General features: G+C 36.8%; 1 protein-coding gene across 2 annotated transcripts; it reads right to left on the bottom strand.

Moving 5' to 3' along the window:
* OFD1 (OFD1 centriole and centriolar satellite protein) lies at positions 1 to 27,804 on the bottom strand. Of its 2 annotated transcripts, XM_069874616.1 has the most exons (23): positions 27,675 to 27,735; positions 25,653 to 25,720; positions 24,662 to 24,862; positions 23,753 to 23,821; positions 23,641 to 23,668; positions 22,748 to 22,855; positions 21,896 to 22,032; positions 19,887 to 20,060; positions 18,933 to 19,039; positions 17,944 to 18,063; positions 16,705 to 16,778; positions 15,932 to 16,023; positions 15,604 to 15,793; positions 14,849 to 14,979; positions 14,393 to 14,504; positions 12,315 to 12,926; positions 10,026 to 10,158; positions 7,406 to 7,506; positions 4,267 to 4,386; positions 3,083 to 3,234; positions 2,036 to 2,206; positions 1,314 to 1,384; positions 1 to 115 (listed from the first exon to the last, which is right to left on the bottom strand). In XM_069874616.1, the coding sequence occupies exons 3-23, from the start codon at positions 24,827 to 24,829 to the stop codon at positions 70 to 72; spliced, it is 2,916 nt and encodes a 971-aa protein (XP_069730717.1). In that variant the 5' UTR covers positions 24,830 to 24,862; positions 25,653 to 25,720; positions 27,675 to 27,735; the 3' UTR covers positions 1 to 69. The 2 variants fall into 2 exon arrangements, with proteins under 2 accessions (XP_069730717.1, XP_069730708.1); XM_069874607.1 differs by lacking the exon at positions 25,653 to 25,720 and having other exon boundaries at positions 27,675 to 27,804.
* Positions 27,805 to 27,808: the final 4 nt, after the last annotated feature.

Genomic DNA, 27,808 nt, shown 5'->3' on the forward strand with positions numbered 1-27,808 from the left:
TGCTTTAAAAATGGTTTTATTGTAGTATTAGTAATAATAATAATAATTAAAAAAATCAGTAGATATTTTTCACCAGAAGTTTTCATCTGTGTCTCCATGAGAACTGCCTGTAGCACTGTATTACGGATAGGAGGAAAGAAAGCGATATTAGTCCAGAGTAGTTTCTTATCTTAAATATAAATACTGTGTTTTGAGAGAAAGTTGGGTTCCATGCAGTTTAAGAGACTGCATATAATCACTGGCTTTAATTTATGTCCAGCTATGCTGCAATTCTCTTGCAGTGAACTGAAGTCAGTAAGCAAAGCCTTTAAGGCTGAGGAGTTGGGCCTTCATGACCAGAAAGCCATCTCATCTATTATAAAGCAGGACTAGCTCTCTGCTCCTTTTGTAGCGCTTACCCAGTGAAAAGAACACTGTACAGATATCACCAATTCAGGAGCACCAGGGTGAGGTCTGGTATGTAAAACTGCACTGCAAAGGCACAGATAATACTGAATCATTGCTACTGTTGGTGTGAGTGTTCAATATTTTTTATTTTTACATTTTATATTTTTTGCTTATATGTATTATCAATTCTACATCTGCAAATAAACTGAAAGAAAGCCAGTCTGGATGAGGCTGTGAGCAACCTGATCCCGTGGGAAGTGTCCTGGCCCGTGGCAGAGGGATAGGAACTGCATGATCTTTAATGGCCCTTCTGACCCAAACCATTCTATGATTCTGTGATGACAGACAGGGGTTTGGGTCTTTAATTTCCCCTACCAAGCAACTAAAAAATACATATCCTTATTTATCAGTGTCTAGAGAGACCCAGAGGCAATGCTCTCACTGTGCTAACTCAGCACAGGCAGCCAAAATCTCTAAAAAAAAAGTATGAACTTGTTTGTTTGAAGTCCATGATGCTGCTGATCAATCAAAGCCAGCGTCAATGCGAATAACAGACTGTCTGCACAGTGCAGCTCAGACAGACTTTCACAGGGCTATTTCCCAAGAAGAACCTGCCATACTTCAGCTCACTGTGAAGGAACTGAGACGCTGCTCGGCATCAGATAAAAGGTTTTGATTGCCACAGCTACTGAAAGAGATCATTGAGTGTAGTTCCCAGATCCCAATGCCATGTAGTGCTAACTAAATTCCCTTGTCTTAAGAATTGGAAGGATCCTCATTTTGTCCAAAACGTCTGCTTTTGATTACTAGTTTGTTTATATTTAATTTGCTTTTTAAGAAGGCAGGTGTTTCAACACTAATTCATACTGTAAGTATTTACTAACATGGGGCAATAGAAGTGATTAATAGTAATATACGAGCCTTACCTGTCATCCTTTCCACTGGATAGAAGTCCCTCTATAAGTGATACTTCTCCCGTTTCTTCTCTCTTTGAATCCTAGCAATCAACAGAAAAATACACTTTCTGTAGCTGGTTCTTAAGTCAAGGTTTAATTGACTGTTAGCAATAGCACCTGTACTTCAAGGAACCTAATTGAAAATAAAACCCCTATCTCCACAACCGCTGTATTACATCTAGAATAATGAAGTTTTGGAAATATCAGGTTTGCATAATGTCAGAACAAAAGTATGCTGCAGTTGTTCACATCAGAGTGATGTTCACCCAGGTACACACCTGTTCTTTAAGGTCAAATTTTCCATTCTGACAGAATAAATTCTATTGATCAATCAGTCAGTTGTGGTAGTGGAAAACAAACGGAACTGTGTAGATTCAACCTGTATTTAAGCACAGTTTAAACTAAAAATTGAGGACATTTAAATTTAAATACTGTCCTAGTACGTAGAAAACAACCAACCAACCCCCATATCAAAGCAGAGGAAAAAAAAGAACCTTATAGAACATGTTTCATTTTCTCTATTTGAATCAACATATTTCTGCAATACAAATCCAATCTCTGCATAGTTACACAAAGCTTCTGAATTAAGAAGAAATGAAAACATGAAAATATTGTTTGCATTTTAAGCATATTTTAGCTAGACATAAATTCAACCAATAATATATTTCAGAACAGGTTTTGAGAATAATCACCTTGTTTGCCAGTTCCTGCTCTCTTCTCTGCTGAATTATTCTCATATATTTTTCTAATGGATTTGGAGTAGGATCCTTTATGTCATCTTCAGCACCAGAATTACTGTTTTCAAATTTTCTTCCCTCCTTATCTTCTTTTTCTTCATCTATTTTTGTCGAGTCCTGGATCCACTATCAGACACAAAATTAAATACCACTCAGCTCAAGAAAAATACCTTTATACCTGTACTACATGCAGGATTTCTTGTTAACCTCAGTAAAACATACCAGTCTAAACAGCATTAAATGTCTTACATACAGTTCATGATGAACTGTTATGATATTGCCTCAATTCAAAAAGTGATGTTCAAGAAATCCCATTCTAACACTGTCTGGATGTCTGAGATGCTGCGAGGCCTGAGGATTCTATTGCATGACATCTGCATGTGATTTGAAGAAGATGAGCTGACATGGGTATGTAGGTTTCATGAAGGTCTGAGTTTGCTGGTGTGAAGGGTACCATGAGCATGTCTGACCAGTATCACTACACTGAATCAACTTAACCAAGGTTTAAGGGTGGGAAGAGGAAGATGAAATGGGAGGGAGGAAAAAAAACACATATTATACAGCTCCTAGGAGTCCAGAACACTACTTCAACATGTGCTACATCAGCTCAGAGGGATTCATGCAAACTCCTTAAGGTCTCCTGATAACTTCTGAAAGAAAGTACCCTAGATACCCTGACACAGGCTGCTGAACAGATGGACATGTCCTGATGTTGTCCCGCCAGCAGTGATCCAGACCAGAAAGTCAGCAAGTCTATAGCTTGTTCTGGTAGCCTGTTGATGGCTGCCTTCTAAGTCCTGGCCATAAAACTATAGCTTCCAGTTATATGATGCATAGAAGAAAAAAACATGTGTTTACAGTGAAAAAGTTACTTGGCATAAGTAACTACTTGCACTTAAAGAATAAAATCTATTTTTAACCAAGTAACACACAGAGCAATCCTAAAATACATGGCACTATAAAGCTGCATCACTGTCAAAAATGAAAATACTCAGTCACCACCTCTTTGTTAAGCTTTTCCACTTCGTTTTGCTCTGTTTCCAAAGCTTCCTGTTGTTCTGTCTCTCTCCTTTCTTCTTTTGCTTTCCTTTCTTCTTCTAAGTTTGTCTCAACTTCTCTGTTCTGCTCTTCACTCTGTCTTTGATCCAGCACCGCTGTGAAAAATTATTTCAACATCTGTGATTTGTGTAGTTCAGTAATCTACTACAGTAGCATATAAATAAGTAACAGGTTCCTGTGTAACATAAATAGTAAATGAAAAACAACTGGATATTAAGTTTATACATATTCCAAAGTTATTCTATAGGTATCTGGTAATGTTTCTTCCTACCTCTATATATTTTTAGTCTGCTATATGACTCATTGAGAGTTAAACAGTAAAGCCGAAGTAGATGACAGAGAGTTGACAAATCTCTCTATGCACTTCTCATTTCTACCATGGACTTTCTCATTAAATCTCTGTTATCCTGAAGTTCACATTGTTATATTCCTTCCCTCTCTGCAATATGGTTGGATACAATTCTTTATAAAGCAAAGTACTTATAAAACCTGTGAAAATCATTGCAGGGCACACAGCTGATGCGACCAGTATATTTAAAAAGCTGTGTAAAGTAGAACAGCATTCAGATAGTAATTAGATGGACAAACTAAATACTGGGAATTGTTAGAAGCTATAGAACTCTTCTCTAATTAAAAATAATTATAATGCTTCCATCTAGAACAATTAGAAAAGCAGCATATGCTGCACTGAAACCATTGTCATCTACCCAAAGTATTAAAATAGCACTGTGGCAATACAGTTTGTGAACAGAGTAAAGAAAAATGAAAAAAATCCAGACAAGTGGTATATAAAATACTTAATCAAAACAAAACCTTTCAAGTCTTATTTCTATCAAGAGCAGAAATAAGATCTAAAGAGAAAAGACAAAACCAAAATATTCTCTCCAGAAGCTGGACAGGGAGGTGGGACAGGTGGCAAAAGGAAATTTAACCAAAACCAAGGTGAAAAAGACATCCTCATACAGGAAAACACTCTTTCCTTTTTATTATGTATTTAGCACTTCTGGAAGAATCTTTTTAATCGCACCATTTTGCAGACCTACAGAATGTGAAATATTTGGCCTTTTGTCTTATACATTTGACATTTTAAAGGAGTATTCACTTTTGTTCATGAACTGAGAACTCACTTAAGTCCTGCAGCGAAGTGTCTGTTGCTGGCACAGTGGCTGTGACATGGTTTCCACTGACCATGTCCCCAGATGGATGCAAGGCATCACTTTCACACTGCTCTGGAATGTCCCCCTGATCTGGAGAAGAAATTTGAACAATGGCTTCATTATTTTGTTATTACAATAGTGAAGCACAGCAATGGACACAAAGTGTGGGAATAGCTGAATTAGAACACAAATATCAGCACTAATTGAGCATTTTCCTTTCAGCTTGACCATTTCCCTGAGGGTTAAGAATTATCATAGGCTGGACTTGCTTCTTTAATTGCAAAACTGTTGGTTTTTAAATTAGTTATTGGAACACATCTGTTTACAAAGCCAAAAGAGACACATGAATAAATATACAACTGAAAACCAAGATATTTTCTTCTCTTTACATAAATAAGATATAGGTCACATAAACATTATATGTCCAAGCTTAGCTCATCCTTTCCACGCATATAAACCAACATATCACATATCACATCCTATTTCTTTATTAGCATCCTTACCTTCTCCAGTGCACAGGATGGATACTGCTAACTCAGATATTCTACACTGTATTTTATTTATATTTCCTCTGTACAGTGTGGCTCTGAATTTTTAAAATGGCGATCACTATACTACTTCTGTGATCATTGCTATGGTACTCAACTGCTTCTTAATTATTTATTTGCAAAGTATGCAGACTGCTATTATCTCAATGTTATGGGCAAAAGCAAAAAGAGATAAAAAGTCAGATGTAACCATTCTCTCTAGGGAGCCAAACTGAAATTCACAGGACCATTTTTCCAGGCATTTAGCGTATTATAATACAGATACCTTATATGTCTCCTTAGGTTTTAGGTAAAAGTTTAGAAAATATCTATTTTCCATCCTTAAAATATCATCAGCGCTTCATTCATTTATATTTACCATGTTATAACGAAATAAATATTTTGCAAAAAGAAAAACAACATACTCAAACTGATCAGCCTCCTTCTCAGAATGGTCTGAATCTCTCTACATTAAACTCCTTTTAAAGGAATTTACAGATGAAAGCACCACAGAAAATATCTGCCAAACTGTCAGTCTAGAAAAGTTAGGAGAATCTTTTCAGTTTCTTACAAAAGCAACAGGAATTCCTATGAGCTACCAGTAAATTATATATATGTTTTCTATAAGACCAAAATAATGGGCTATCACACTCAAAAGAAAATCTGTTCTGTTCTCTTTAACTTTAGGTTTAAATTATAAAGTTATCAACCACAACATGTGTTCCACATGAGGCACCAGTATGTTTCAGGTGATGTAATATTTAAATAGTCAAAAAATTCCTTTCATAAATAGGTTCCTGTTAAATATTATATCTAACTTCTAATACTCTGCTAACCACACAAATAAACAAAAACCCCAAACTCCAAACAATATACTATAAAACAATCTTTCTTAAAAGGAAAAAAAAGTAACACTTTGTAACCTTCACTCCTTTATGTAAGGAGGGACAGCAAGAAATGCATTATTTCATTAAGACTAGCACAACAACTAGAAGTAATTAACTGCAAACAGAAGTTACAATATTTTTTTGCTAGAGCTCACTTACAGCAGGATTAAAAGGCTTTCCATATTTTCTGGTATATCTTTCACTCCACTGTTTTCTTCTAATCTTATCAACAACCTCCTTCATTATATCTTATTCTACACTTACTTTTTAGATTTTGTATTTTTATCCTCCCCCTACCAATTCCTCCTGTATCACCTTCTCCCCTTTTTAGCAGTTCTGATTTCCTTCTACATACTGAGATTGTGTTTTGATGCAGTCTGATCCAACTGAAGTACTGCTGATGTACAAATCATTGGTATATGCAAAATTTAAAATTACTCCTTTGACTACCACATATCACTAAATGATACAGTGGTAGATTATTTGGGCACAGCATCTACTCAGGCTGCCCAGAAAATACCAGACTATTTGCATATGTGATAAAATAAGTGAAACATGTAATGTATTCCTAAAAGCCTCTAATATGAAATTAAACAATTAAATCAAAATTCAATTAAAAGATAAGGTGAGTAGAAACCACTAGTGGCTCAAGCTCAGCTCACACTCAAATTATGCAGTTAGACCTGGTATAAAGAAAACGAGGTAAATTAAGAAACAACAAACATTCTGAGTAAAAGCTCACCAAGAAGCACATAGATGAGTCATCAGCTTCTTCTAGTATCAGCACATTTGCTCTTCAAACAACCAATATTCTAAAAAGTGCATTAAATTCTATTATCCTCCCCTTCCTACAGTACCTTATTTTTGAAAACTGACCCTCCAGGCTTGACTGCAGCACAAAGAGAGAAGGAAACACTTCATAGCATGCAATGCAAAACACCATATAATGATAAAATTCTTCCTGCACTCAACAGAGAGCAGAAATGTAAATAAATAAAAAGCTGATCTCAGCAGGGAAAAAAATTAGGAGAAAATTCACATTTTAGTAAATGAACCATATGTTTGAAAACTACTCAGAGATGCTGATTAATGACAGCATAATTGCAAGTGTTCTTCACACATTTACACACACTTCTAAAGTAACTTCTAATTTGTAATTCTATTAAAGTCTCAATTGCTGAACAACACAAATCAATAAGACTATATATAATGGCTGCAGAAACTTATCTTCAGAATTACAGCCTGGTAGTACTGCTCTGACGTTGGTCCATGATGAGCACTCCCTGGAATTTCACTTTAATTCATATACTAGCACACTTTACTGTTTAAAAAAAAAAAAAAAAATCCTACACAATTTTAAAACATTCTGAAACAACCGTGAGACCTACCTTTGTGAATCAGAACAAGGTTGTGCAACAGTTCTTACCAAAAATCACGTTCACAAACTTCAAAACTAACTCGATTTTAGTATTTACTCACTGCTATATGCCCTTCTCCTATACCTTTTTCCTCTAAAGATTCAAATATGAAGAAAATTAATTTCTCACCATCTTTTAAACCAGTTTCATTTTTTATTTCCAGCATAAGTTGGACTTTTTTCTCTCCAACTAGAGTCTTAAACTATAAAGATAATTGCCTTGCAACTGTTAAGCCCTAAGGTGTTAAACAAACTGACTAAAGTGCCCTGAAACTTACACTCGGGAGAAGAAATGGGTTCTTCAAGGTCCTCGTACATTAGTTTCTCTGGTTTGGGGATATCACGGAAATCTTGTTTGTCTGTTTGTTGATTATGAAGTCTGAAAGAAGAACATAAACAAGTTAATAAATATAAATGCTAAACATTTAAGTAAATGCCAGTCTGAGATTTAAATACAAGGTTTACTCATATTCTTAGCAATAGACTAAACCAAATGCAAAAACCAAGCAACCAAAATGCTGTAACTTTCTGACTCAAAAGTTAAGGTATTTAAATACAGTTTCCTTGCTAAGACAAACAGTCAGCTCTGTCTCTCTGATAAGCATCTCCCTGCAGCCTTTCCCCAAGGCGTGTTTATGACATAAAGGCATTACATTAAAACAAAATACACTCTCAGAAGGCATAAAAAAGAAAAAAAAATAAGAAAAGGAGAAATACAATGAAGTGTGACACTCAGTCAACTGAAACTAACTAATTTGCCTTTTTAAGCTCTGAGTTACAGTCTCCGATTCCCACTTCGATGTCATCTTAACAGATGTGTTTAAAATGTATTAGGGTTAGATAGGCATCTGGCAAAACATATATGCAGGGGTGAAAATCTGGGTGCTATGAAAAATGAGGTTAGTGCCCTCATTCTAAATCCCCGTTTATCTCATCAGAAAGATCATGTGAAAGAACGGCATCTCCCACGTGACCCAGATACCAAACTCTGACCAGAACCAGAATAGCAAAGGGAAGGCAGGTCACTAATGAAATTCAGCAGCAGCACTTCATAAAGGAGCTTATTTCACACCAGCTGGTGCTCTTCGCCCCAGCATAAATATGTTTGTGCTTACAATTTCTAATGAATTCAGGTCTCCTATGGGGCAAAAGGGGAGAACAAAGAAAGCATAGGCCCACAATGAGACACGTTCAATAAGAAATGTAAATCTGGGGGAAAACAAATAATCTGCTTTGTCAGAAGGATAGTACAGTAACGTCAGTGGGGAAAAATATCCTGTAAATTAAATATGCCAGAGTAAATGGAACTTCAAGCTTTCCGAAGTCCACTTCATTTTTTTAAGTCTTTTCTTCACAGAAATGGTGAAGCATCACATCATTCTTAAGAATGCAAGGTTTGAGGACATGCATGTCACTTTCTTCAACACAGTGTTCTGTAACACAGCTAGAAAAACAGTCAACGCACTGCCTCCGAGTCAGCAAACAGAGAAGGCCTGCCTCATGCACCCGAGTAAATACATGTATTTCCAAACCATTTTCAAATTTCATTCTACCAAAAAAAGTTGGCATCCAAGCCCCAAACTGTTCCTAAAGTCAACATTCCATAAAACAGTACTGATGTGCCAATCATAGGCACAGTCATATGCCAATCATACTATCACACTATGTCAATCATAGGCATAGTGATAGGAATGGTTGGACTCAATTATCCAGTGGGTCTTTTCCAACCTAGTGATTCTGTGATTCTTTGAATCAAGACCAAATTATTAAATTGCATGTGTTATGCTTAAACTCATCATTAAAACTTAATAAAAAAACTGCAGCAACCACCATCTAAACTACTTTGTTAATGCCTCAAATTACCAGAATCACAGAATCACTAGGTTGGAAAAGACCCCCAGGATCATCGAGTGCCAGTTTTAGGCTAAAAAAATAACAAACCTCACAATCAGTTTCTTCACCATTAAAAAAAAAAAAGGACTGGTTTAGATAATAATCTGCCTTGTAACTCTAGTCTTCCTGTCTGTGTTTATTGGCTTCCTTCATACCACTCATATCTTGAAACATAAATAAGCAAGGAGCTCCTGTATTCACAGAAGCAATTGTCTTTCCTCATTGGCAGAGGTCTACCTTGCAATGGCTTACTGGTGTTACAGCATCGTATTTTCTTTTCTTTTTGAAGAAGTTCCCATTGCCACTTAAAATCTACAGGTCATAAACTAATCCCACAATACACATCAATGATGTGGTATTTGCCTAATAATGAGAGTAAATAACTGGAAAAGCCCACACATGCATTTCTCAAATATTTTATGTAACACAAAACAGTCCAAGGCACAAGAAATTAAAAAAATACTCAACAAAAGATTTTTTTTTTGCTTTAAGAATGTCTTGGGAAAACAGCAAGTTCAAGAAAATTATTTAGACCTCATACCCTTGCTTTGTCACACGGAACCCAAGAAAGCAAATGCAACCCATAGATGCCTGCCCAGACCCTGGCCTGTTCTCTGCAACACAACTTGCTCATACTGTTAGAGCTCTTCAGGCAGCATGGACTCTACCGCATCCCTCAGAGAAGTACACAGTATTGGAGCATTTTCCCACATCACTTGAGCATGCAGGTTAGCATTCAAACTTCGCTTTGTAAGGTCTGTCACAGAAATACAGGGAATGCAAGACATACTGTAGAAAAAGTGAACGAGCAGGATATATCCTCTTCAATATAATGCTTCCTCTTGAAGCATTATATTGACGAATGGAAATCCTTATCCATCTTTAGTGAAGTTCTCACAAAATTAATGGCTTACTTGAATCATAAAAGCAGCTATCATCATGAACAGTTAGACAAATGTTTCTTTTAAAAACAGGTTAAAAATGTTGCTTTGTAAACAATGTTACCTGATTTTCCGGCCGTGGCTGGAGGGTGACGAAGAAACAGAGTCAGAAGATGAAAGTGTATGTGGTTTTGAAATAGGAGAAAGCACCTGGTCAACACTCTGCTGTGAGGAGGCAAGGTATGAGCCACCGATGCCTGCAGATAAAATCCCACAATTTGTATCAGTTAGTTATTTGTCTTATCACTTCTCAGACAAGGCAGTTTTTACAATATATGCATAATTGGTCTATGCAGGCACCACCACTATAGGGCATCAAACATCCATATCTTAACATAAATATTCTTGTACTGGTTATTTTCATTTTTTACCTCTGCTCTAAGGGAATTCTCCTCTACAAGCCTTCACAATCATAAACTCACTCCTCACAAAGCCTATGATTATTATCACCCCATAATACATCCATGTTCCAAATAAACCACAGCTCCTCTGCCAAACACTAAATAATTTCTCCCATGCTAGGCATTAAAGAAAACAGTTATGGTCCCAGTTTTCAAGCTAGGGATGTGCTTACTAGCCAGCAAAAGATAATGCTTGAGGTCTCCCAAAAGCCATTCTTCATTAGGAAAGTTAACTTGGAGATTACATTTTCTACAGATTTGTTAAAATGGGTGGTGAAGTAAAGAAGAAAATCTTTGAGGATTTCACCCTCAGCTATTTACGAAGAACTGAAAAGTTATCAGGGAAGGAAAACAGACAGAGAGTATAACTAGAGAAGTCTTGAGTTTCTTCGGAAACCAAGGTAAAAAACAAACCCTTTATATTAAAAAGGCTTTTAATCAAACTTGTGAAGTCCAGCACTTTGCTTAAGTATTGCTTTGCAGTCTTAAGTTTCCTATCTTGCAGCTGCACAGGTCTTTCATTAATAAACTACAAATTATCTTTTCCACAAGATATGGTATTCACTCAGTAAGCAGGAACCGTTATTTTTCTTCCCTTTATTGACCAAAAAAACTTCTACAGTAGTCAGTTCTAATTTGGCTCAAGAGATAGAGGAAAAGCCAGTATTAACACTCCCCTACCTTAAGTTCTTTCAGGTGGTCATATTGAAGTGCACTCCATTCATGGTGCACATCACACTGCAGAAGTCAGGATGCCTCAGACCAAGGCTGCCCATGAATTTTTATCTCCACAGTCCCTATGCTCATGCAACACAGCCGAACAACCTCTAAGGAAACTGAGCACTAACAGAACAGGACCCAGCAGTTACATCGTACTCATGTACCAGCAGTACCTGTGTGTGCTGGGAACCCTCAGGCCACTTACATCCAATCTTTTATAAAACAACCTGTCACATTTTCACATGCAGAACAAATGGACAAGAGCAGGATGTGGTACATCCTATTAAATCTACTGTAAGCTAGGGTGACAAGAATTGCATAACTCAAGAAGTACATGTGCTGAAGATTTGAAACAACGTATTTTTTTTTTAGTTATTCAATTCTTTTCCATTTTTCTTGCTTTTTTGAGTACTGCCTCTTTGGAAAAAAAACACTAAATAATTATTAGAGACTAATTAAATTAAAATGTGAAATTAATAGCAAATTACAATTCTCCAATCACGACCAAACACCAACCCCCCAACCCCCTCCCATAATGGCTCAGGAATATTTGATAAAGATGCTACAGCAAAAAGAACAAACAAAAACAAATCTGGACCTTTCAGATTGGAAAATCCAATTTACGAGAAGCAAAATTATGCAGTCTTATGCTGCACACACTAACAACAAGAGTTAAATGAAAGGATAGGAATGCAGAGGGAATGTTATTAAAACTAGGAAATTACCATTAATGTTACAAAGTAGTTATATTTAATAGCAACTTTTGAATGAAACACTGCATAACATAAGGTTACCCCTGCAGTGGATTATATGGCATGGTCTTCTCTTCAAAGCTACTTGAACTAAGGGCAGTATATTTAGCCTCTCTCAAGGTGCTTCTCCAGTACTTGTTTCCATGAAGAAGGAATACTCCAAGCAGTTAGCACATTTTGTCTTTGACTTCTGCCTCTTAGCAAATAACAAATGACTGAAAGACTATCACTGCTAACTCTTTCTCTACCCACAGTACAAGAGAAAGAAGTAAAACAAGTAAAACCCCAATACCACAACACATAGAATCACAGAATAACCAGGTTGGAAGAGACCTACAGGATCATCGAGTCCAACCATTCCTATCAAACACTAAACCATGCGCCCCAGAACCTCGTCTACCCGTGCCTTAAACACCTCCAGGGAAGGCGAATCAACCACCTCCCTGGGTAGCCTGTTCCAGTTGTACAATTGCATCTTACCATCTGAAATTTTCTTGTTACTGACATCTCTTTCCAATTTGGGAACGGGAGTAGAAGAAAGCCGTCTTGAAGAAGATGCTCCTTTGTGTGGTGGTGTTAAGGGACTTTTAAAGACATCAGCCTGTCCAGTTCTTTTCATGTATTTTTCTTCTCTTGGACTGCTCAGAGGGGAATGCTGGGAGCTGGTATTATCCTCCAGAAGTTTGTGCTGGGTAGTCACAATGGGCCTACTAATAGCACACTGTAGAAGTAAAGGGGATTGAATCTTTCTTGGTGTTCCACTTGCGGCTGCATCCTGCGTGACTCTGTGTTGATAGTTCCTGTAGGCTTCTTCCAAATACTCTGCCTCTTTTTCTAGTTCTTTTATTCTAGCCCGTGTTTGCGCCATACAGTCCAGGTCAGAATCCGGAGAAGCACTGCATGGCTGTAACTGCTGCCAATAGCCAACTCTTGGCACAGCATTTACCTTTTTCACATCGGTCATAACCTGATTCTTCAGGAATGCGCTATCCACATAAATGTCATGAGGTACAATTCTGTCACCAGTGAAGTCAAGGACAGAGCGATCAACAAGCGAAGGCTTTGGATTCCGATACACTTCATTTTCCAAAGCTAAATGATAGCAAGAGAAAGGTGAGTGACAGTAGAGTGAGAGAAGGAAGCCCATAACAAAACAGGAACAGTAAAACACAGCATTTAAATTCCACTTTGATCAAAATTATCAACATGGAATTGGCTTAAATTTTGAGAATTTCATGGGTTGATATTAATATATTTTTAATGTAGCTGCATCTTCAAATTATCACTGATACTATTTTTTTAATACATAACCCTTCCATGTAAAACTACCTGAAGTATGCACTCTACAATGTTATTTCTTAAATTATGTTCAAATAAATAAATAAAAGTAAAAACGTCGCCACTTTGCACACATTATATCCAGTCACACCGTTAAAGGGTGAGGGATGCAGGGCAGACCAGAAGTCTTGACAGTTTGCTCCTACTTAGATTAAAAAAAAGAAATATAGCACATAGGTAAAGGGGTTTTTTTAAAAAAAAAGTACTTCTCCAAAATTGTCAGTTAAACTGAATGTTTCAGGGCTGCGGGCTTCATGGCCTGCACTTGTACTCTTCAGCAAGCCCAAAAGACCAATCTATAGGTCTGTAAAGTTCTCAGCAAAATGACAACCTTGTTTTCATTCTACATAAATGGTTCTTCAATGACATAATTAACTCTGATGCAAAACAGAAGTCCCTGCAGTATTTTCAGTCATTTAATTAAAATATACATGTATTTTCTATTTTGAAACTAACGCATTTTCAGTTCCAAATGGTATCAGCACTTGTACCATGTATGAAAATGTAGATATTGGTCCAGTAAACAATACAAAGTATTGTATATACTGAACTACGGTGCAACACATGCTGTATATAACGTATAACCATCGCAGAATTCTAGTCCATATTTTTAGATTAAATATAGACCTTTAAACTTTTATTTTTCATACTTGATATCAGCAATTTGACAGATAGGCATCTTTAAAACTAGACATTTTCAGCAGACTGAATTGTTTTACTCAAGTGCCTCTCTCTTAATAACGCCCAGATGAGATGCATAAGCTATTAGCCGTGACAATTGTTTAAAAGGTAGATGTAAATTTGTGACATACACAATACCATTTCAAATAGATTATTCTTATTATGAACATTTAAGAATTGAAATGCATTAAAACACAACTCATCTCCGAGAAAATGGTGATCATGTTATCACCAAATATTAATGCTTCAAACTGAAGAAAAAAGACAACAACATGCAACTATTGAGGGAGGAATGTTTTCCCTTCCTCTTATGTGATTGTTTTCTGAAAAGAAGGGAAGTTGTAACGAGAATGGGGTTTAATTTGGGTTTCTAAATAGATTTTGATTTTGATTTTAATAATTTTGATTTTAAACTTGAAATCTACTCACTGCTGGTATATTAGTTCTATGCAACTGCAGCTTTTTTAAGCTTCTGGAAATTCTTACACTGCTTAGGTAAGTGAACTTAATAAAGAACTGCTCTAGTGTAAGATACAAACCTGCCTGTGTTTGTTTCACCTGAAGTTTCAGTTCTTCAACTTGCACGTTTAACTTTCTGACAGTAGCTTCAGAGTCCAACAGTTGGGTCTTTAACTGGGCACAACGTTCAACCTAGGGAAAAAGAAAACCCAGCCTAATTCAAATAAAACCAATAATGTCAACTTGCTGAGTACTTGTTCTAAACATTTTACAGGTTCAGTCAAAACACAGATAGTACCCTATTGCACGTCAGTGCTGACAACTTAATGACTTGGAAAGATTTGCTCCGGTTATGTTGGTTTGGGGGTTTCTTACCAATTTTTGGTGGTTTGTTTTGTTTTCTTTATAGTTGTTTACACACACACACAAAAAGCAGAATACAAACACACTAAGTAGCCTGCACAGGTACACAAATAAACGTGAACAACATAACAGGAAGAAGAAAGGATTCAAATGATTTAGAAAGGATAATTTACCTCACTTTGTAGCTGCTTTTCCAAAATCTGCCTATGACTTTCAAATTCATCCAGTGCCAGCTTCTTAGAATGTTCCACTCTCCTCAGCTCCACTTGGCAGGCCAGGTGCTCTGCTGAGGGCTGGGACAGCTCTGCCCAGAAAGAGAAATGATACCCTTTCACAATGTAATGATGATTTGTTTTTAGGAACATAATATGGATCTATTTGAAAAAAGTACTTAGGGATGTTTTTTTCTTTGTTTTACAAAAGACCAAAGTTTTTGTTGGTGTAGTCATATAAGAACTAGACACAGCTTGTCCTATTCAGGAAGAAAAAGACATATCCCTACCTTACATAACCGGGGGAACATCTCTACTCTCCTGTAATCTTAAATGTACATTAAAAATACTTGGCATTTTATAACTTTAGTCAGGCGAGCACTTAAAAATACTGCTGCAATGTTCTTTTACCATTATTAACCATACTAATGCTATGGCTAGAAATATTGCACTGCTTTTTTTCAAAGGGCAAAAGGGATATTCTCCGTGTAATAGCTACCACTTAAATCAGAATTTCTACAATACAGATGTATTAAAGGAAATAAACTCACAGTATCAAGGACCATTTCATTTTACACAAACATTAGTTGGGGTTTAATACAAGCTACCAGTAAACACAATACAAAGAGTGTATTATGTTTTAATGAAGATCTGTTTCTAAACAAATAATTGTAGGGAAACAGAAACAAGAAAATTACTAAATCATTCACACTGACTGTCTCGAAGATGCTGGTTCTCACTGCGGGTTTCATCCAACTGTTGCCTAAGTAGTTTGTTCTGCACTTGGAGCTCCAATTTCTCCTCTTTTAGCAAAGGGTAGTCTGATACCTCTTTCAGTTTTTCTGTCAACAACTGGTTTTGTTTATTTACCAATAGAACCTGGGCTTTTGCTGACTCCAAATCCAGCTGCAGATAAAGAACAGTTTAGAAGCTTATGAATTGCTGTACTACTTATTTTTATTTCACATTTTCTTGTGTTTTTCTAAATGCGCCTCAAAAGCACTAATTAGAATACAGCTTCTTTCAATTCATGTTTACCCTTACCTCAAGCTCTTTTGTGCGTGATACAGCTTGCTTGAGTTCCTCCTTTTTTGAATTAACAGCAATAGCTTCTTCATGCAAAAGCTTAGCTTGCTCTGCAGGGAGGATTACAAATGCTGAATTAAAATTAGTAGAGCATTACAGTAAAAAACTGTATCAGCGAAAACCAGTTTAAGCTGCTAAGCCCAACATTCAATTTAATTCATGACATAAGAATTCCTGTATGTCATACACACTCCTTCAAAACTAACCAAATCACACTGTGCATGTATATACATATGTGTATAGACACTCCTTTATGAATTAAGTGAATCAACTTCATATGCACATGATATATCATTTCTTTCACATGTCCCTAACTTTAAAGTCTAAATATGTTCATCTGTCCCTGATCTCATCCTCAGGCTCCAACTAAGCATCCTGTGCACAATAAATGTAGAAACCGGCAGCCATTCAAGGGTATGGTACCTGGCTGTACCAGAATTCAATTAGAGAATGAACAAGCTATTAGGACTTCAGAAGGAGATGAGAAACTGAAAAAGCAAAATGTTTTGCAGGCTCTGTGCAAAGTACCATCTCACAGTCTTCACTGAATCCTGAACTGCAAGGAGTTGCTGACCTGTCACAGGTTCCTGCTACATGTTTTGATGCTTTTCTGCCTCTTACGTCACTGTTACTGAATACTGTGACTGTCCAGTAACAACAGTCTTCTGATACCTGTTGGTAAAAGCTGTAGAGATAAACAGTTACTTTATTTATCTCAGAGAGATGGTTACCTTTATTTTTCTTTTCATCTTCAGTAACTTTATTGGTTCTGGCTATGTATTCTTCTTTCAATTCAAGCTGATATCTAGAAGTAAAAAGAATTACTTATTCCAAAGTACACATATGCACACATGCATGTGTAGATGTGTAAACTTCAGTCTAAACTATAATCACATAATTATTTTCGACAAAAATAGTTGTCACAGAACCACTGAAATAGTTGGAAAGGGCCCTGTAAATCACCTTGCTCAATCACCTGCTCAAAAAGCAACATGATCACCAACTCTAGAGCAGGTCAGCTGTCATTCTAGGAAGTCTTGAAAACCTCGAAGTATGTATACTCCACCACCTCCCTGGATACCTGTGCTAATGTCACACTGCCCTCCCAGTAAGTTTTTCCTCTGTAATTTAAGGAAAGACAAACTAACTCCAGTAATACTTACCTTTCATTGGCTGGCAATAAAGAGTAATGATACATCAGTCATTTGGTTTAACTGCCTAACCGGAACACTGTGTCTTGCCGTTAAATACACATGAGCAATAACATACCAAGAGACCTGCCTGCGTTGAAGCATCAAGAAACCCTTCAACTGACTAAGGCACTCCAAGAAAGTACAATAGCACACGCCTCCAAAGCCATCAAGGACAATGTCTTATGCTTTCAAAGCACATTTCTAAGCAAATTCTTTGAAATCATGTTCAAGCAGATGGTACTCAATAAAACAGGGTGATACACAACAGAGAATCCCTCTCCAAAAACAGAGTGGTTAAGGTAAGAGCCAATCTATCTGTACGTTGGGCTAAAGTGCCTCACCCTTTTTCCAAGAAACCTCTAACACCTCTTTAATGCTTGTTTCACCTCCACATCTTTTCTGCATTTGTAAAATGGTCAGTTCTTTTCATTGTGGTCAAAGGAAGTCGCCAATGCTGCTTCACATTCTCTTGCCTAAACGTACAACTCACGTCACATCTCTCTCCCAGATAACAACACAGAATAAAATTAAAACTGCAACAACAATATAACCTATAATCAAGAGATAATTATTTTCTACAGTAAGCTTTTTCTGAACTTGACAGAATATTGTTTCTCTAGTGAAGAGCTAAGCAATAATGTAAAGAATTCAAGCTGATTAAAACAAAAACATGAGTGCATATTTTCAGAGTCCTTGCCTTGTTACACTTTTCAAAACAAATTATTCTGTTTTCATAGGAAGTAGCATGTGTCCTATTAGAGAAAAAGAAAAATTTACTTTAAGAGTTCTGTCTTAAGCTTTTGGTCGTATGTTTCCTCTATGTTCTTCACAGCAACCTCCCGACGACGAAGTGCATCATCAATAGCTTTATTTTTCTCTTCCTGAAGTTTCTGAGTGCTGAAATATCCATAAGTATAGCAGTTATAAAGCAAAAAAAATCAGGTTTGGAGTTTTTTTTAAATGACATCTAGAGACATCAGAAGTTAATGTGGTTGCTTGTAGCACTGCAGCAATTTAAATCTGTCATGGTAATTTATTAAGAACAAGGAGATGTGACACAAAGTAAACTGCCCTATTTAAAATCCAGTACCAATCAACTAGGCAGCTATCCCAGGTTAACCCCATACTAGTTTCCCCACATCAGAAAGCCTTCAGAGGAGACAGTGCTGAACATGCTATTCTATCAGCACCCTCTGCTGGCTTCCTGAAAAAAAGACAAGTTTTTGTTAATGGGATGCTCATTTTGCTATTAAAAATGGATAACAGGGTAAATGATATTAGGTAATATTGAAAATCTGGCCAAAAGTGGCTATTTTGTTTTTTATTTAACTGAAGAACACTGATGTTACTAAGCACAAGTTAAAAGAAACAAACAAACACCAAAAAAAAAGTAAAACAGGACTAAAAAGCAAAATACGATACACATGCTTCATGAGTGTTAGGATTACCTACTGTCTTGCTTCTTATTTTTTTTTTTCTCAATTTAAGCACTTCAAAGCAAACATCTGGTTCCTTGCCTCCAAAGTTAGGCCACCCTATTTTGGTCAGATGAAGAGGAACACAAAAAAAACCCCAAAGGCCCTTTTTTTTTTATGGGGTTTCCTTGTTAATAGAGACAGTATACAATACTATTCAAAATGAAAGACACAACTTCTGGGATATAGAATCTACTTTAATATCAAAGAAGCAGCAACATCTGGAAGCACGCCATCCAGAAAAAGGACAAATGCATCATTTAGCATTATATATGGCCTTCAGCAACTTACATTTCAAATGCCTCGATTCGTTGCTTCAGTTCTGCCTCTCTGGTCCTTATGAATTCAATATCTTTCAGTAGACTCTGTCTCTGAGCATATACTTCTTTTGCTTCTATCTGAATCACAGAATACTATCATTATTTTTATTTCACACTTTACACAGGAATCTACTATTTAACACTTTCAGGCTTGCAAGGATCTTCTTCATGAATTGTATTATTTATATATTCGAAATGTGAAATAGCATTGAGAATCAAGTGTAATTACTTTTTTATTCTATGCAAAAATGTTTTAAATGAAGCCACTATTAGGTACCGGTAAAGACTGTTTTTTAAGAAACACCAATAATTAAAACGCATATAAAAGGAAATCTTGTTTTTAAAAAAATACAGAATAAACACATTCAAATACATGAATTTTTAAATAAACAATCACTTTGTATGTTCTTCATAAAAACAAAGTTCAGAAAATAAATGCCAAAAAACCCCGATAAAACAATATTTAAAACTGAAACTGAGTCAACCAGCAGTCTTCCAGTTTTTGCACTTTAACTTATAGAAATCAAACAAATGGTAAAAGGAATCCTCCAAGTGATGAAAATTCTAATACCAAAAGTCACCTATCTTTTTATTCATAAAAAATAGCTTTTTTTTTTTTTGTCCTTAAGCACACAGGCATTACTTCTCTCCAAAGAAATAATAAGTTCCTAAGAAGAGGAAAATTACAACTTAGAGCCTTAGAGGTGCTTATATCAAGTTTGCAAGTCACATGCATTTGACAGTGCTGAAAGACTTAGCTGATGTTTCTGGTGTAAAAGTACAGTTTGTTAAGCCATATTTCCCAGACATAAAGTTATAATCCAAGCGAGATCCAAAGGTAAAGCTCCCAGAGGTAAAAGAGCAGTTTAATCAACTCACTGAATTATTTTGTACTAGATGTAGAAAAAATTATTCGGAACTTTACCTCTTGTTGCTTTTGAAGCCTCTCAATGGCATTCTTTTCACGTGAAATCAAAGCTTCAGATTTTGCTTGATGTGTCCTCTCTAACTCATGGCGTAGCTCAGAGATTTCTTTCTGGGTCTGTGCTTTCTCCTCCATTTTAATCTTTGCTATTTCAACCTCTTTAAAATGTTCTAGCTTTTAGATAAAGGAGGAAGAGGGGGTTAAGTAGGATCATCCTCAAATTGAGAAAGACAATCACTCCTCATACAATTCTAAATTTCACTTGGAAATTCCTGTTAGGAAATATATGATAGTTCAGTGAAAGTAAATTACTGTGATAAAAGTATTTTAGCAGCACATAGTATTTGCATGCCTCACATAGTTTTCACACATTTATCTGGCATCCCAAAGTGGATCTATATAAAACTAATAGGTTTAGACAAGAGCAAAACTGAGGCCAATGAAGAAAAACACACTGAAGGAGTGATACTCTGCTTACACTGAAGGAACAGCCACACTCTTTAATTTCTCCTCTGGCACTGCCTCATTCTTGCCCCTTTCCCAGAGAACCACTTTTAACTGGTGATGCAAGAAATGGCATAAGCAGACCCATCCTGAATCACTCAGGAACAAGAGAAATTCATCTGGACACATAAAAATGCTGATCATATTAAAAAAGTGCAGAATATGTAAACTACACATTAAAAGGGTTACAGAAACAGCAGTCCTGATTCACAGGCTCCTTAACACAACTGGAAAAAAGAAGAAAATGCATACAAACATTAAAGTATGTATCTTACAACTGCACAGAAGAATTGTAAGGAACATGCCTCCATGCAATGTGTGAAGGGCAATATATGCAAGAACAAATAGGGTTATAAAGGACTGTCATAAAAATTTGGAAGAAAATGGAAATCAAGCATATCAGACAAAATGTGACAAAAAAATGAGCAAAAGAATAAAAAGAGAATAACAGAAAAATTGTGAGACTGGAGAAAACAAGGTTAAACAGAAGGGGGAAAGAACAACAGGAATGCCTGATCAAGGAGTTCAGGTCTGTGGGCATAAATTTTGTGAAAAATTTAAGAAGTGCAAGACAGCGCAGCATCACTTGTACACAGACAAATTGGATCAGAAATGTGTTACATTCATGCCATATTGCTAAGGAATCCACGTAATGTTAATTGAATTTAGAAGTGATTTATATCTGGTGAAGAGTCCAACCTCATCTGTTGCAACTGATTTGCTTAAACTGAGACAAACTTAGCAATACATGAATTAACGTGTTTTTCATACTGAAAAAAAGACAGTGTCTGTTGGGGAATAAAGACTAAATAAAAAGTGAAGGCAAAATTCATTGGCAGTTTTAACACTCTCTCCTTCTACTTGTCTAGCTGAATAAATATGACTGAACCTATTTCCTCAAACAGTTTATATGCAGGAGAGTGTCTTTAAAAGTGTGTCTAAGAATTCTAACTGACTATCAGCCTACCATTTTTATATCTGCATGAACTATTGATCTTCACAGAAATTAATGGAAAAACATATTTAAACAAACTACAGTTACTGTAAATTTTTTCTATCCAAATAAGTGGTTGATATTGACAGAAATTAATGGAAAGAAACCCATATTGAAATGAACTGCAGTATATTCTCTCTGTGCCATTTTTCAGACATAATGATTATTGACAGTTTATGTGACAAGAAAAGATCCTAATTTTATTCCCAAAATGAAGGAAAATTCTCTAAAAGACCTGTCTTCAACTATAGGATGAAAAAAAAGTAAACATAAATAATTCAAAATGTTGTGTGTCATGATTTTAGTGTTTCTGTGCAATGTTTTGAAATAGTATGCAAATTCTCATCGGTATTAAATATTAACTCAATTATCTGTCAAACTTCACAGGCAGCAATTCACGCCTCTCAGTTGCTATGCATTATACTGAAATTCAAGCTTCACAGTCTTAACTGGGAAGGAAAATGAATACTGTGACTAAGCTGAGTAAACATTTCAGTGACCGGAGCTATACCTTTTGATGCATTTCTTCTTGAAGCTGATTCTCTATTTCTTTTCTATATTCATGAAGTTTTACTTCTAAAGATTCATATTTCTGGCGTTGTGGGTAAGAGTCTGCAAACTGTTCATCAATCAAGTGAAGCTTCTCAGCTATAAAAAGAGCAACATACCCATCAGAACTTAACAACAGCCACCACAGTTATCCTACCAAAGACTGTAGGAACCCATCTCTCCGTAGGAAGTTTCTTAGTTTACCTAACCAGCAGTGTCATAGAAACACCTGTGTGGCACAAAAGAAGAGGCAGCACATAAACACCATTTATCAGCTCTGCGTCACACAACATATACCTAGGAGGAGGCACATAGCTGTTTAGGCACTATTTGTGGTATTATATAGTCATTCAATCTTTTTTTATTATGAATGGACAAGAATTTTCTTCTGCATGCAACTTTTAGGGGTTTTGTATTACTAACAGCATGCATATTATAAATTAAGGACTCCCACTCTATGCCTAACTTTCACTGAAGCACTACCACAGAAAGAAAAGCAAGGCAGGCATTTATAATTGTTTTCCAGAATGTATTTTGGTCCATAACATTTACAGTCCCTCTAAGATGTTGCGGCTTTTAGCTAAATGTCTAAGAAAACATGAGTGATGAAAAAAACAAAATCATAACAGGACATTTGCCTTAGTCAAAGAAAGGTTAGAAAATCAACGTACTAATCATAGGTATGACCTTTACTTCTTATTACTTTATGCTGCATTTGAGTGATGAATGAATACCATTCATACAATTTAAAAATTCATACCATTTACCAAGATGAAAATACCTGGGGAGACTTGCTTGCAGAGGTTGCACTTACCAAGAGATTCTCTGTAAGCAGGCACTGAGGTAGTCTGAGTTTCGGTGTCATAAGTTTCCTTACTTAGATGGTATTCTGTAAGCCCGATTAAAATCTGCATAAGAAAACCTATCAAAAGCCAAAACATTAGTTAGATATGATTTCATACCAAAACTGAACTTGAGCCTGTAACTAATGAAGTAATTTTCACTGTACAAGAAAACCTATTCAATTTACAGAAAGAACCAAGTATTTAGCTAAAAATCAATACTAGTAAACTCCTAAGATTTTATTATAAGCATAATCCAGTCCACCTCACTCTGCAAAAGCTGTCCTTTTGCAACTTTTCCTTTCATCCGTGTCTCTTTGACTTCCAAGGTCATTTGAGAGAGCAGATGATTACAACTTTAGTTATGAGATCATTAGGCAACAGGGGTTTCTGATGATCAAGCTACTTCAGACTATACAATATAGCAAAGTTTCATCATGCAGGTGTAAGAATTATTCCTTACATAAAAGACATGGAAAGTCAAATCTTTAACTAGTTAAGTACATTATGCAAGCTAGTACAGTCAGTTATTAACACAAACCAAAATCTGAATTTGCCATAGTTAGCGTGAAAAGCTTCTAAGGAGCATTATATGTAATATCCGATTAGAGATTTTTTTTGTATTTCTAATGTTCAAGTCATTTATTTTGTAGGTGAACGTTAACTCTTAATCCACACCACAAACAGGAGTTGGATAATTCCGGAATATAATATTCATCATCCTGGTGTACTGCAAGTTTCAAAATCTGACGGAATCCATATTATTCCATGCCAACATACACTCAAAATATCTGAATTTCTATTGCTCATATCTCAATAAAAATGAAGCTGACACAATTATCCTTGTCTGATAAGCATCTTGTACCTTTATTTTCCTTCTGAGTTCCCAAAGTCTGTAAGAAATAAAAGATGTTTTAGCCAGTCTATTTAATCACAACCGCAATTTAAGCTTATTTTTAAAATCAAAATAACTTTACCAGTGATTTGTAAAGACTGGATTTTGGATTGATCCTCACTAATTGAAGAAGATCTTGCATAGTCCACAGCTTTAGGGAAAAAAAGATAAGTTAGAAAAGGTTAACTAATTTGAAATACGTAATAGGCACTATTTTACAGTTGTAGAATGTTTCCATTCAAGAAAGATCTATTTATCACCTTGCAAAACCATTTTCAGAGGCCTGCCATTCTAATACCATGTTTATTTATCTTCATTACCCAAGATACTGGGCAGCTAGCATTGAGTTCCTTATCAACTGAAGCTATGAGAAGAGACAGTTTTGTTTCCTCCCCACCCTGGATACATGTTCTTGCTACTTTCCTCACCTCTTTTCTTGATATAGCATACAAATCAGATGAGCTCACTAACCAAAATGATGAGTACCTAACTCACCAGGTCAAAAAATTAATTTTGTTAGAAACAACTTCACTCTATCACATACGCATAAAGGAGAAACCAAGAGAGGGCAAGGACTGCCCTTTTCAGCCACAGCTTGTAGTTAGAACAGCTTAAACTGACCATGAAGCAAACTCTCAGGGAACTGAACAGCCAGACAAGAGGTTAACTTCAATCAGGATCCATTCCTCAAGTGGTCTGCCACACAGCCTCATAAATGGTCACACCAGACCATGGCTATGGGTGAAGCAAGTGTAAGGTTGAGGCTTGTGCTATATCTTTCTAGAGCAGCACCATTAGCTTATTGCCAATGGGAAGCATTCATGAAAACAGCCCTGAATAATGACATCTTTTATGGAGATGATCAGAAGCTGTACTTGTGTTTGTATTTTACAATCACAAAAGGGGATTTTTTTCAAAGCTACTGGAATATTGCAACACCCACAGAGTAAAGCTCCTAGAAGTCTTAAAAGAGATAAATGACTGAACTTACCTTCTTCTTCTCCAATCCACTTTCTGGAAAGAAAACAGAAAGTGAATACTCATAGCCACATCTCTGTAGATGATCTGCCACCAAGCTGTTAGAAGCTGTGATCAGAAGTGAACTGTCATCACTTGGAACAGCCTGTGGCCGAAGTTTCCCACTTAAAATTGGGTGCATTAGTTCATGGATTAGCTGGTTTCGGAGCTGTGTCTGATACAGAAAAGACGTTATAGTCTCAGTTTACATGTTATTCAATAAGAGTTTTTATTTTTCAGAATTCGTGGGAAGTCTCACTTTACTTGTGTATGTTACATTGCAATATACATAACAGAAACACGCAGATTAACTTCTGCAAAATTTAGAAGAGTGCTTGGGACATGATGCCTTTCTTTATAACCCTCCTATGGTGGCTACAGTGATCTTTTACTTTCCCTCAAGATGTATGAAATGTAGGACTGAAAAGAAGCATTGTTCTCAGTCAAGAACTCACATAAACTCGAATCAAGCATCCCCAGCTTCCTTTTTAGATCACTGCTCTCCTATTCTCCTTCTCTCTGGCTTATACAAAGACTGCCTGATGTGGCTTCAATTTTGAGTGTTCTTCGAAAACTCACTAGCTCTATTCTGAGCCTCATATCAACAAGCTGCTGACACCATCACAAAAGCAGATGGAAAAATTAACAGGAAATTCTATGTCTTTAATATCAATTATTTGGTAGGGAAACAGAAGAATACTAATCAAAAAGGCCTAATAATAATTAAATGGCATTTTTTATTATTGTTTGCATTCTGTGAGTTGCAAGAGAGAAAAACTAACTAAATTATGAACGTCTCCCTCCTATAAAAGGAAGAAGTAATGATTTTCATTATATAATTATACAAATTCTTAATAGCGTACTGAAAGATCACAAAAGAATTAGTGGATAAAGTTTTCAACAGTAGGCATGACAAAGTTGATTAGAGAAGTAGCGTGTTACCAAAAATGGGACAAATTACTTACCAAACCTCAACAAAGCTAGATTATCAGACTAGCCTGATATTTTAGCATGGCTTTCTACAGAAATTAGGCTGACAATAGAGACGAAAAAAGAAAACTGAAAAAAATTGGTTTTCCTTAATAATTTCTGAACTTGCCCAGTTTCAACCAACAGAGATGACATTGTCTCAAAAACAACTGAGACCAGCAGCCTCTTGTACACTCATCACAAAGAGCAGGTGAAAAACAAAGGGCTAAATCCCAATCCCTCCTACAGGAAAGGAAGACAGAAATCAGTTGTTATATGCTGGCCATTCAGGATACCTGTAGCTCCAGATCTGCTCTGCCTCTTACTAGCAGAGACAGACAAGACCATGAGGAAGTTCAGCATCTTCTCATTAGAAAGCATAATCCATAAGAAATCCATATGAATCCATAAGAAATCAAACTGTATTAATTCTTTAGCTCAGAAAAGCTACAAAACCTTCAATGCTACATATAATCTTCTAGACAAGGAAAACAAAGCAGGAGAATGGGACTTAAACAGCATGCCATCTGACAGACTATTAGTTAAGTCAAACTGAAGAAATGGTTCAAGCATTGCAGGTTTGGTAGGTAGATACCGAGGAAGAAACAAGCTGTCCTGAGCAGGATATTCTTGGCCATAAGCTTACTAGTGGCATTATTAAAATACAGATATTGATTCTTCTTTTTTTTTTTTTAACTTCAATGAATTTGACACAAAAAAGTAGGAACTAGAAAAGGTCGCTGATGACATAAAGATGCATATAAAAGTTCAGAAAGATCAAGATGTCATTAAAAAATTCAATCACGTAATGTTTAGTGAGTAGCAAAATGGTATATGAAATAAAACATTTCAACATTTAAAGCCTGATAAAAATTTTTGGCTATACCACAAGGGATTTAGTTTTTGGAAAAAGCAAGATGCAGATGTGTCAATCAAGCAATGACTAGCACTAGAAATGTAACATGCCTCAAAAAGTATCAAATCAAATTTTGAAAGAACAGACCTGAGGTCACCAAGAGGACAATGAGGAAGGATATAAGATAAAGGCCATCAGAGGCTTCTGAAGACACCAAGCACCTGTGATGTGCATACAAGTGGGTGAGGTAAACTATGATAATAAGTTCCTGGAAAAACAACGGACATGAAACGTGTTTCCAGGAATTTATACTGATGCATATGTTTAACCAGTATAAAAGCCATGTAACCAGCCTCAACAGCTGGACACATTGGGTGGGTTACCCCATGTGTACCCTGATACTGTTTATTAAAAGGAATATCTGATTAATAATAAAACTGGCAAAACCAGTAAGGTTCATCTTGAGACGCTGAGATGACAAGTGTTGAAAAACATATTAAAGAATCTTCAGGTGTATAGCTAGGCCAAACAAAATATCTAGAAGCTTACAAGTTGGTTATTACAGTGTCTGAAATTTAGCTCCCAGAGTCCACGCACAGTTTATAGTAACTAAGCAACTGAAGGGTTTACAAGAAAGCTGGGGAGGGACTGTTCACAAAGGCTTGTAATGATAGGACTAGGGGCAATGGGTATAAACTGGAGGGGGGCAAATTTAGACTAGACATAAGGAGGAATTTCTTCACGCTGAGGGTGGTGAGGCGCTGGCACAGGTTGCCCTGGGAAGCTGTGGCTGCCCCATCCCTGGAGGTGTTCAAGGCCAGGCTGGATGGGGCCTTGGGCAGCCTGGGCTGGTGGGAGGTGCCCCTGCCCATGGCACGGGGCCCTGGAGGTGTTCAAGGCCAGACTGGATGGGGCCTTGGGCAGCCTGGGCTGGTGGGAGGTGCCCCTGCCCATGGCACGGGGGTTGGAACTGGACAGTATTTAAGGTCCCTTCCGACCCTCACTGTTCTATGACTGTACCATTACCGAGTTTGCCTTCCCACGGCATCAGCGAGGCGACAACGCTGAATTCGGGGTAGCGGGAGGCACGTTTCTCGGCGCCCCTTCCCCTGCCACCCCCCCCCAACCACGTCCAGCCGCACCCGCTGAAAACAAAGCACACCTTGAGCGTGTCCAGCACGCCTCGGTCCTTAAAGGTCTGATAGAGCCTTTTCCGGAGCTCCTCCCGGGACAGGGACCCGGCCTCCCCTCCGCCCGCCGCCATCCCTCCCGCGGCCCGGAGGGGGCGGGGCGCGC

Source organism: Phaenicophaeus curvirostris, chromosome 1, assembly GCF_032191515.1.
Source record: "Phaenicophaeus curvirostris isolate KB17595 chromosome 1, BPBGC_Pcur_1.0, whole genome shotgun sequence".
Classification (NCBI taxonomy): Eukaryota; Metazoa; Chordata; class Aves; order Cuculiformes; family Cuculidae; genus Phaenicophaeus; species Phaenicophaeus curvirostris.